This window comes from Calypte anna, chromosome 6, assembly GCF_003957555.1.
Source record: "Calypte anna isolate BGI_N300 chromosome 6, bCalAnn1_v1.p, whole genome shotgun sequence".
In the NCBI taxonomy this organism is placed as follows: Eukaryota; Metazoa; Chordata; class Aves; order Apodiformes; family Trochilidae; genus Calypte; species Calypte anna.
In genome coordinates this window covers 15,232,822-15,245,328 of record NC_044252.1, presented here as the reverse complement: position 1 = coordinate 15,245,328, position 12,507 = coordinate 15,232,822, and the positions used below count along the sequence as shown (strand labels likewise).

Here is a 12,507-nt window from a genome sequence, read left to right as displayed (position 1 = left end):
CATGCCAGAGCACAGAATGGGATGCTCTGCTGACATGTATATGAATCACTGTGTCAATATGTGAGATAAATATAATTATGGGGAATTAAAATTTATTGAGGGATTAAAATTTATGGGAGAAGATGACATTTAATGCATATTTTATTAACTTGCATTTTTTATTTATTTATTTTTTTACAACTGACTGCACATGCTTTTGGAAGCATTCATTCAAAACCAAAATTCCATCTTTTTCTAGTTTTCCATGTAGAACTGTTTATGGAAGAAGTCCTAATGTGACACTTTATCTGAAATATTCAAAAAGGCAAAAGGAGAATGGCTGTTTGCAGCCCTCCAAGGAAACTGAAAAATACTCATGTCTCTGTCAGGTTGACAGCAAACCAATGGGGAAAGCACCTGAGGGATTTCTGCACAGAGACACAAAGCACCCTTGTGCCTCAGATACAGAGCTTATGTAAAGTCACAAGCAGAACTCACTACTGCTCTAAAAACTGCTTTAGCAAGGACAATGCCTTCATGAAGTTTGTTAAAAATATGTTCTTTCCCTTCCTCCTTGTCTGGTCCTCTGCTCTGGTGCAGCCTATGACATTTGCTGAGTTGCTGTAGCAGACTGCTTCTTGCTGTCTGATGCACTGCTGTGAATCCAGCAGTGTCACAGCTCAGCTGGGTGACCTTGATACTCTGCAGATGTGGAGAATTGGCATTCCCATCAAGACCACAGCTGGAGCTGACAGCCAGGATGGTGGGGACCCCAACTCTGGCAAGAATGGATGAAGCCAGAAGGAAAATGGAAAGCTGCTTAGTGCCATCAGAAAAGCTTTAACTACAGCTGTAGGCAAGGACAGAATTTACCCCAGCGAAGCCAGGAAAAGCACCTTTGCACACAGACTTGCTAACAGCAGGATGAGGTTTCTTTCCAGACTGGAATTTAGAAGGGTCCAGTTAAAGCAAACAGAGTTTTATAAACAAAGGCATAAAAGCAAATATAATTGATACTGGACACAAAGGCAAAAGTATGAAGAAGTAAAAAAGAGAGACTAGAAGGCTAAACACTCCATCAGGATTGAGTAAGGGGAAAAATGCAATATTTTCTGGGCTAATTTACGTGACTGGAATGCCAAATACAAAAAGCAATAGCTAGGTCAGGAGGCAAAAGAATGTACTCAAAGGGACCATGCTGCCTGATACATCAAGGATGCACCAAGCTGTGGAGGAAGACAAATCTCATTAAAAAAAAAAAATCAAGAATTTTAAGAAGTCTCTTGTTTTTTAAACAAAATCTTTTGCAGTTGCTGAGTTTACCTTCTGATGTTTTGTTTTGGTTTTTGTGACACAGGATTTCTGAAGAATGCTGTCAAAACACTATCATCATCTCTTATTTTTTCAAGACCACTGATCCACATTTATCCATCTAGTTCTCTCTGCTCTTTGTATGAAAGTTTAGTGTGCCCTTGAAATAGAAGCTGTTCTACAAGATTTTCAAAAGTCCATCAGTCCTGGGTCCTAGCCCAGCAGTGAATAAACACTCTTAGTGCAGAGCCATTTTTGTAGAGAAAATAAAAATGGTAGGTGGTCTCACACGTTGCTAGCTGACTGATGCCCACTAAACAAGCTCTCCCGTTGTTTGCAGATACAGGAAATTCTACTCATCTCTGCTTCCAGAAACTAAGGTGAAAACCTGCCACAGGCACCACAGTAACAATAATTCTCCCACATGAAACTTGACAGTACAAATCTGAGATATGTATAACCACTAAAAAACCCTCCAAACACCACATGAATGTGGCTAAAAGCAACCATAACCTTCTTTAAAATGGCATTTTGCACAAGGATTCAGATAGACCCAATGTGTCAAAGATAAAGCTCCCTAATTTCTATACAATCATCTCCTTTTGCTGCAGGGAGGATCCTTTTGTTTCCTTGCTATTTCTATTTGTTTCCTTCCTGAACTATTACTTCACCCAAGACAGAAATGTCTTGTAAGGTTGGAAGGTTATAATGTAGTGTCCTTTCTAGCAGAACTGGACACAACATTCCCTTCTCTCAGAAATTCCTAGGATGGCTTCTGCTGGAATTCATTGCCTTCAAGAATATCTTTGTTTAAAACATGATTAAAATCGAAGAATAAATAGCATCCTATTTTCTGACTGTCAGACCCAATATTGCAGCCATAGGTTTTAACTGACATTGCAAGAAACACTGGAATGGAATAAAATGACAGTAATATTTTGTCTGAAACACACAAATTGCATTTTTAGGTTGAAATATAAAAAATTGCAATTAATACCAAAAAGCAGCAATGAAAGAATGCAGTTCTGTATGGGTAGTTCCCCATACAGTTATTTTAAAAGTCATTCAGCTGAACTTGTGATGCTGAAAACACTCCAGTGTTTTAAAACACTTCTGAAAGTGGCCACTCACTTTACTTTAAGTAACAGCAGCACCTGCAGTTCTAGTGTATTTATCAGCAAAAGTCAGGTTAAAATTAGTCTGTCACTGGTTAATACAATGGGGTAATTGCCATTCTCTCAACAGTGGTGCAGTGATCGGCAGAACCAGCAACTTACTAGGTAAGGAGACTTCCCTCCTGCTCTAACTACATTGAGCTCTGCAGATATCATGTTATGAACAGAAATGCCTCCCTGTGCATCTTCATTACCGCTGCTTTCCCAGTTCCTGCCAGTGACACCATGAAAATGAAATCAAGGCCAAGAGGATTTTCACTGTCATTGAGGACATAATGTGGTCCTCCACATCCTGAAAACTAAGAAATCGTTTTTTTCATCTTTGGCTGCAAGAGAAGTTGAAAGGCAAAAAAAATACAGGTATGTTGGTTTGCTGAGCTGTCCCTTGGCTGGCGTCCTCCTGCTTCCACCTACATTTCTGAAACCAGCAGACTTAACCCCAAATTCTTGGCTAAGGCACCCCATTACCAGTCCATACTCAGTTCTATGTTCATAAGCCAAGGAGTGTACCTCAGGCACCATGTTATGTGGCAGGGCTGCACCCCCTTACAGGCAGATGAGAGCTCATTGAACAGATCTGGCATGCCAGATGCATGCCCAAGCATGGAGATCCTGCTACTGGGAAAGAGAAAACTTTGTTGAAAACTAAAGTAGAAGTCTGTATGGGTCAGCTGATTCACCTCAAAAGATGAGATCCAGAAGTGGCCACGAGAGCCTGGTAACTCAACTAGACTAAGAATCCTTGTGTGAGACTTAGCAAGACATCAGAACCATTTTGTGACCATCCATCATCCCTGGCAGAGAAGCATGACATGGCCCAAGAGAGCACTGAAACATTCCAGTGGTTTTATACTCTCTAGCTCAACTGCTCTATTGCATAGGTACCTTCACATCAGTAGGAACAAACAAAAGAAACAGTTTAATTTGCTAATCATTTTAGATCCTCATCAGTACCTGAATGTAATTTCTGCACAAGTTTCTTAGCAGAAAATTCCATGAAAAAAAAAAAAAAATCAGTTCTCTAGTAATCTGATAGCCTACTGTGTTTCTGGAGCACAAAAATATTTTCATAAATGAAATGCAAGAATTGTTTCTTTTGGAATTTAAGAATTAGAAGTACTGAGCTCCCTGAATAACTTAATAATAATAATAATAATAATAATAATTAAAAAATTCATTTTCCAGGTATTTGAAAATGTAAGCAGATTTGGCAACCATGCCCAGCTGAAAGCACTCAGTTCTGGCAGTACATACCCACATTGTTTCATTTAACCCCAGTGCCTTCTCTCAACTTGCTCAGCTTCAGCCAAATTCTGGATGTGTTGAGCTTTCACAGGGTTAGTAATTGACCACCTAACTGCTGGCTTTTTAACTGTACAAACAGCTAAGGACCAATTCTATCCCCTCCTGTGCAGTTAATGATGGCTATGGGGGGGTGTGGTGTGTGTGTGACCCACTTGGGCCCCAGTTTCCTGCTCCCAGATGCCTTATTGCACCATAAGTGCACCACAGGGGAGGTGACACAATGTTTGTAGCCTCTGGAAAGATGCCCAGCTGCTTAAGAGTTGACAGCACAGCTCAAGCATCCCTCACCAGTCAGCTAAGCCATCCTTCTTTGTGCTGCAGAGTAGAATAAAATAGCTGTGCTGGGGTTTATTTCAAACCCAAGACTATTCCTTTATACAACAGCCTTTTGACAAAGATTATTTCTACTTCTTTATCATACACAAGGCAGGTATCTAGCAGGAAGGAGCAACACTGAGCCAATTTACTCTGCATATAACAACATCTGAATTATTTAGAAAACAACTCAAAGACAATGTCTTTATACCCTCCTACCCTAATCCTATAAATGCACACCACAAAGAAAATTTGCTTTCTTACATATTGCTAAAGTGTCTTTTCTTCTTTTTGTGTTCATCATTTATAATCCTGTCCTCCAAAAAACCTACACACAAACAATATTTTATATTAGTATAATTTTTTCCATTCACACAAGGAACATCCATGCTACCTTCACCTAAAGAGCAATGGACAGAGACATCTTTGACTTTGACCCAAATGTATCTTCAGATCTCAGCATAAAAGTTTTTCCTGCCATAGTAAGCAATTTCAGCATAAAGCACAAGTTTATAGCTTTATTGAAGAAGCCATGCACTACATTACAGGGCATTTACAGAAATATTACAATAGAAGAGATTATTACAGGGCAATATTACAGAAAATACATTATCAGAACAAGACTTGGTTTTACCAAGAGGAGTGGGAAGGAGGAGATTGCTGACCCAGTGCTTCCCCACTGGCAACAGAAGGAGCAAGTGGCCAAGCTGGGGTTGAATAAGTTTAGTCTCTATTAGATAACTTAATAAAGGCAGCCCTGTGTTATTAATAATCCTGCTTACAGCAGAGGGAGGCTAAGGTCAGCAAAGAAATGGAATGGGTTCAGTTGAACACTGTGCAAAGTAAGAGCTACAGGACATGCATTCTCTAAGCAAAGCCAAACGTAGGCTGGAGATGAAATACGATGCATCCGGTTAGTGGCAAATGTTTCTCTAAGCTCATTATTTATTTATATGCTAATTTTGCAATTCAATTTAGAATGAAACAATATAGTGCAAAGAAATGAAAAGGGAAAAGGAAGAGGTGAGGTGTTCCAGGAGAAAAATGTACCTATAAAATGGTGCCAGATAGCACTGAGACAAAGAACAAGGCTGCTATAGCAGTACTTGGGATTAAAGAACACTTAATAAAGGAGAGAAAAGTAAGTGCTGGCTGTGAAAAGCACTTAATGGCAAGGTCACTGCCACCCCTCCAGTACATGAAAGGTCCAGCCACCTGTAATTTGGTTTAACTCCATAATTATGTGACAAAAATCATAAAGCAAGCAATAGAATGGTACTTCTGTGGGAAAACTGATGAGTTTAAATGATTTATATATTGCTACTACATCCAGCAGAGAAGACATGCTCATGTTCTACTGATTTATGGACTGAGGACAAGAAAAAACACTGGTGCACTAAAGTTGCATATTTTAATATAGTCCAGAGCACTTTCAGAGGCACCTGGTGAGGCAGCCCAGCTGAGAAGCAGTTGTGTCTGGCTTACTAAACCTACCAAGAATGCTGGAATGCCAGTAATGCTTCATAACATCTGGTTCCATTCTACAAAGCCACATTTTGGTAAATATGCTATACTTCAGAGGCATCCTGCCAAATACTGATCATCCTTACATGCTAAAGAATAAAAAAAGCAGGAACAGAGAAATTAAATATGGTGATATACACACATGCCACATAAAGCACTCACGTCAGCTGTTCCTTTTAAATGCTACTGATTGGTTTCTGCAACAGAGATGAGAGAATGCCATTTGCTATACTATTACCAGCAAAATACAACTGAAGGGAAATCATCCTCATTCTGAAACACTGCCCTACAGAGAGGACTGTGCGTTGCAGCTCCTCTGTATAAAATATATTGTCATACGCTATGATTAAACACAAAATTCTATAATGTACAATGTAAGTTATTTATATATATAAGTTATAGCAATATAAATTGCTGTAGTATATATTATGGCACTTCTGTTAAGTGGACAACAGTTTCTCTGAAGCACAGCAGAGCAGTCACTCCTTTGAGAAATGATGGCAGTCAGCTTTATGCATGCAAACTATTAAGTTAGCTCATATACAGACACACTCACTCCATGCATCTCCAAGGATCAGCAATTGATTTCACATTTGGATTTGCTGGTAAAAAATCTGCCTGTTCTCTTGTGCATTGCCTTAGAGGCTTGTGTGCAGGTTTTCTTTACCTATAGAACATCTCTGTTCTTTTACAAGCATTATGGTACTAAAGGACTGGTGCCCATATTAGGGCGAGATACACATCAAGGAGAGTTCTCTGGAATTATCACGTCCTATTTCTAGTAAATTTGTCTTGAAAAGTAGGGAATAAAATACACACAATACACATGAACAACCAGAAGGCAGATACAAGGTGCATCTACACTTGAATTCCACTTCCAGAGGCAGGTCTGACCAGGAGGCTGTACATGCCAAGATTTCTTAGCTCAGGAGAGCGAAAAATGCTACACCATGCAGAGAGAGGCAGGCTCAAAAGCCCGTGATAAACAAGCAGTACAAGAATTTGTCACCTCTATATTTGCACTAATACAGGCACTGTGACTTTTCTAGTATCAAGTCAGAATATATAAAAAAGGGGGTCATTACACTCAAAATATGAAAATATAGGAGACTACAGACACTTCTTGATGTAAGAAGTCAAGATTCCAGTGTTTATTTATACTAATTGCATAATTTATTATTAAATATTGAAACAATTATCTATTGTTGCATCTATAAACTTGTAGTAACATTATGAGATGATTACATCAGACCCTCTTTTCCAATGGAAGATTCCTATACCACCACTAGGAGATTTTCCTTATATGGCTGGAAAGAAATTCTGTTACTTCCAGTCTCACTTTCCACTACAGGGAGAAAAAAAAACATGTGAATCCTCACATGATTTTTCAAGGTGAGGAGATAATCCTCCCATCATTCTTTAACAACTCAGTACAGTCCAAGTGCAGCTAAACATGTTTTCTGTTACATACCTGCCCAGACCAGAAAGCACACACAATACAAAAAATGTTAACATTAACACTGAAAATGATGCCCAAATGGTTTTGGCTAGCTCCAGCTCAGACAAAAAGAGTCCCCAGAGCATTATCTCCATCTTATAACGTTTATAGACCATATGGCAAAGCCAGCCTTTTCAAGAGAAATGTCTATTTCATCTAAGTGCCCATTTTCAGACGTTACATTTTTCCATTTCAGATAAAATAATTTGCTATCTATAAGAGTGTGTACAAAGGAATTTAATTCATAAGACATTTCTATTACCTGTGGGATGTGAAAAACACACTTCTGTGTTGGTGACATGGAGTTTCTTATTTTAGCCAGATGTTTATATTGCAGTCACACAAGAACCAATGAACTAAATGCTCCAAGTATGAAGCTGGCTATTTTATCCTATCTGAAATGCTACCCCTTGCCCAACAACTAAGTGCTTGCAAACTACCAGACTCCAAGAACACATTGCTGTCTGCCATTGCCAAGTTTTCTGAAGGAGAAGAGCACTGACTGCATTTTCTACTAAGCTTCATTCTATTTTCTGCCACCTTCAGTAGCAGACATAAGTGGACCTATCAGAGGAGCCATAATTAAAGTGGGTGAGAGAAGCAGCAAATCTGACTCCAATGGGCAGTCCAGAAGATACAAAAAGCTTGTTGGTGAAATTAAAGCAGTTGGAAGCAAACCAAGGTGCTTTCTGAATGAACTGCAAAGGATCACAATGCTATGAGAAATGCCAGCTGAAGATGGGTCCGTGGTATCTTGCAGAAAGCCCAAACTCTTAAACCAAATAGACATCACTGGTTTAAGTATTCAGTATGCTGCTTTTATCTGGACCATTACTTAATGCATTTCAGGGCTACCCTCAGTAAGCCTTTCCAGTGCAGAAGGACAGATTGATTGATTGATTTATACCTTGCATCCACCCTCTGGTGAGAATTACAGCCAGTCAGGGAGAATCTGTTAAAAGTTATTTTCCAGAGTTTTTTTAATCACTGTTTATTTTATTCTGAAACAATCCCTGTAATTTCAAAATGACCCAACTATTCATTTCCCTAATGCAAAAGAATTTTACCCTGATAAGGTCTCCAAATTTGCTGCAGCTTTACGTTCTGTATAGCACATAAATCACCAATGCCTATTTTTGTTTTGTTTTATGTCCTGCATGAATCATTAAAGCCTTTATAAAAAAAGCAAGGAGAGAGCAATCTTTTAAAATATTAGGAGGAAGATCTAAGAAATCTGAAGGTAGAAAGGAAATAATGATGTGAAACAGACAAGTACACATATAAAATCCTTTCTGAGATTTTGCTCTCTGCAAATACCTTGAGAACAGGGTAACACAATCTCTTCTGGTGAAGGTTGTCCTTAAAGGCTTATCTCTAGAAGCAAAATTATTATGCTACACTCACTTGTTTGCCTCATGGTGCTCATGAAGGTAAAGGCTTCCAAGCTCATTTTAAGAACTCAAAAGCTGGTCATGGTGTTTTGGTTTTGCACTCATTCAGAGCTTCATTCACTGTGAAATATTTACACATCCGTCAGACTTCCACGAACAAGGGCCCAAACAGCATGAAACAAGTTTTAAAAGACCCCAGCCTGACAGAAAAGAGCCTTTTGGCACATGAAGATTGCAGCATGTGGCTCTGGGCTGTTTTCCAAGACTGGCAGGGTATGCCAACTATTCCTCTGGGCCCCAAAGGAGAGGGGTGAGGATATAGTTAAGGCAGTATTTATTGTTGAGGCACTGAATGCTGCTGAGACCTGCTGGGAGCTGGAAATAGCTGCTCCAGGGTTTGCAAAAGGTTTCTGCAGGGATGGAGAAAGGGTGAGATGCTCTGCTCTTGCCATGCCACCAACTGCAGCATTCACACTCGGTGCCACAGCCTGTGTCTCCTGCAGGTGACACTCTGCGTTCAAGCCAGGCTTGTTCCACCCTGTTTTCAAACCACCTCCTGGATTTTGCTGGTGGCTCCTTTGGCTCCAGGGCAGTCTAAAACTGGTAGGATCTCAAACACAGCCTAAGTCAAATTTAGCATATCTGTGCTATGTCACATAGAAACTCATGGTACAGAGAACATATTTATCTTCTCTCAAGAAAAAAGAAGCCCAGGAAGGCTACAGATTACTGTCTAAACTAACAACTGAACAGGGAAGCATACTAAGGTGAATTGAATGCTTAGCAAAGCAGAAAAAAACTTTCCCTATTACTGTCAACAGAAGGTAGATTCCTCTTTCTCTCTAGCCAACACCTACACCTGACACTTTTGGAAACCTACATCTTAATTATTGAGCAAGCAGACTTTTTTGTCATTGTTAGCTCTAGGAAATGCCTGAATACCTAGTGTTTCTGATGTCAGACTCAGTCAGAGCTAACTTACACGCAGCTCAGACCAGAGACAGAAAAGGAGAACATGTCCTAAATCTCCAGAAGCAAACCTGTCTATTTTTTCCTAACCCAACAAAGACATGAGCCATTTAGAGACAGCACACTTCTTTTTCAGTGATTCAGTTTCCATGAAGAAGTAAAGGTAAGGATGGAGACAACCTGCTGAAACCTGAGAAATGCAGTCCATCACCGATTACAGTGACAGAAAAGTACAGAGACTGTTTTTAAACTATTCTCCTTAGTACTTCTTTCTTATATTGTCTAATTCATGGTTATATGCTCAATGAGACAAAGTAAAGAAAATAATCTTTGTTTTACAAAAAGAAGCTAAAAGTGAAAACCTGACTCCTGGAAGCTGCTGCTGTGTTCTATAAGGCAATATAGCTCATCAAGACACGCTTGCTTCAGTCTTTTGGAGATGTACTTTATTCATTTTCCATCCCAGATTTTGACAGATGCAGGTTCTGTGCTGTGTAGTTATGTATTAGGGGCAGATCTGAACATAATTTCCGCCTGCAAAGAGGAGGTGAAATGTGGATTTGGGGAGGGGAAGTTTCAGTGCTGTCACTCAGCCAGTCATGCTCCCCATCAAAATATCTACACGTTCATTTTCAAGTCTTTCGGCAAAAACGGAGATTGTGGAATAAAGAGAGTGCTCCTTGCTGAATTTAAACAAAAAATCAGTGACTTGTCTGTTATTTGTAGAGTAAATAAATTTGTTACCCTATTAGTTGATCTTTGTTTTGTTCCACAAGGGTGGGAGGAACATTAGAGACGATGACTTGCATATCCAGCTGATTGACAACAGAGACCTGGAAACAGAAGAGTGAAATTTAGTTGGCACTCCTATGCATAACATCCTCCTCCTACAAAAAGAAAGGAATAATTACAGTCCTGCCTTCATAGCCATGCCCTATGTATGTATTTCTCATTTTCATTTCAAATAAGAGAGCTGGGAAATCTTGCTTTGCTTGGCAGCCAAAACACATGAATAACAGAAAAAGATTTAACTAGAACTGTAATTGCAGGACTGTATCAGAATTACAGATTTTTTAAGGGTGGGACCAGAAAACCTGTTCCTCATGGTATAGACTTCACTTACTTTGTCATGGATCTCCTATGTGCCATATTCAAACTCACTTAAGAGTATTCTGATATTTTTGATGATTCGACAGGAAAATACAACTTTGGAAACATTTAGTTTGTACCAACATAAATGCAAATACCAGTTTAATACAATTAAATTAATCATAATTAGCTAGAAAATCACAAAGGATAGCACTCATCTATTTTAAAGTAATCAGTTTAATCATTTTTATCTCCAACTTTTTTTTTTAGCTCCTCTATATGGCATAAAGCTGTGCATATCTAGACACTCCACCATTGGAACTCTCAGCCACATGCTGGCTGGTCAGTGTGCAGGAAATTCAGCACATCTGGCAGACTGTTTCTCATCTCCTGATCTAGGCTCCTCTGGCTATTTTTATTCCAAGAAAAGAATGCCTTCCAGTAAAATAACTGCATGATTTCACCTCCATTTTAAATATTTTTGCATTTTGCTATAGCTTTCTCTTCACTAGCATAACCAACCTCCACTTAGGGTGGGAAAAGAACTGCTGCATCCCATTCTGATAAAGAGAAGGGAATGTCTCTTAAAATTTGGCTCGTATCCATGTTTGCATGGACTCCAAACTCAGTTGACCCATACAAGACTTTGGAGGCAAATTTGAAAAAGTAGGACAATGTTAAATTCAATTCAATGTTAGATTGAATTCTAAGGAAAAAAATCAACAACCCATGATTATCCAAAGAGAACTCTGAGCCCTGTAAGTGCTTCAGCAGACAAGCCATAATATACTTCATCAAGCACTGATTAACCAGCTTTGAAGTTTAATTCAACTTTAAATATGTAAGTGCTCTTGAAATGTCATCAGATGTACTGATCAGCGTGTACAGACTCTGTGTAAGAATAACAGATTCATAATGAACTCAGAATAAATTTTAGACTAAGATCATTGAAAAGAACTCTGGAGAAATGAGCAGTTCAATAGAATCAACTACATTAACCAATTCAAGCAGCAATTGTTCACCTATGGACCAAGTTCTGAATAAATGCAACATTTAAAGAAAGGAAGTAACTATTTTTATATTTAGGGAATTACATTTACATCTACTTATTCATATACAAAAATATGAATAAACACATTCATGACAAAATATAGTAAAAAAAAGGGTGTTGAACAAATATAAAGAAAAAGTCAAGGTTTGCATAGTAACATTATCTTGCTTGGTACCCACCTTTCATGTTTCAATTATTGAAAATAGCATTAAGTTTAGGAATTAGGTCCAATTTAAACACATGGGGAGAAACTGTTCCCTTCCCCTCTGGGAGAGAAGGAAACATGCTGGGCACAGAGGTGTAAGGTATGGGAAAACAAAGGTTCCTCCTGAGGCACCACCATCACCACTTTCCGGGAGCTTTTTAGGGCATAACCAGGGACCATCTGACTCACCATTCCTTAGAAAGCTTTTGCTGCTTCCAGCTTCCTAAGCAAAACCACAGCCAGGCCCTGTGAGCAGGCACCAGCCTAAGTTCTGGTCTGGAAATCACCATGTTCAGATAGCTCATTCCCATAAGGATCTGAAGAATATATTGCCAAGAACTAGGAAAGCTTCAGGTTGAATTAAGTAGTAGAAAAATTGGGAAGCTTGCAGCAGAGGCAGAAAAGGCATACAGTTGTTAAAAACCACTAGCCCGTAAGTGATATCTCTCTGACCTCATGCTTCTGTCACTAGGCACTTGTTAATTTTAAAATCAAGGAAGCCAGAGCCCATTAACAGTCTTGATCATTACAAGGACCAATGGGTTCCTGGGAGGAGCTTATGCAGAGGGCTGAATGAGGAAGGGGACATTGGACTTCCCCAAACCCTAACAAATGATTAAAAATTACATCATAATGAATATTAACTATCCACATTTCCTTAGTACCTTTAAATGCTTACTTGCAGCAAATTTATT

General features: G+C 39.0%; 1 protein-coding gene across 1 annotated transcript in view; it reads right to left on the bottom strand.

Moving 5' to 3' along the window:
* Positions 1–12,507, bottom strand: part of PCDH15 (protocadherin related 15) — a 350,336-nt gene that overhangs the window by 31,799 nt on the left and 306,030 nt on the right. The window contains exon 28 of the mRNA XM_030453000.1: positions 10,212–10,300. Coding sequence (XP_030308860.1) covers positions 10,212–10,300 — 89 coding nt within the window. The remainder of the gene's footprint in view (positions 1–10,211; positions 10,301–12,507) is intronic.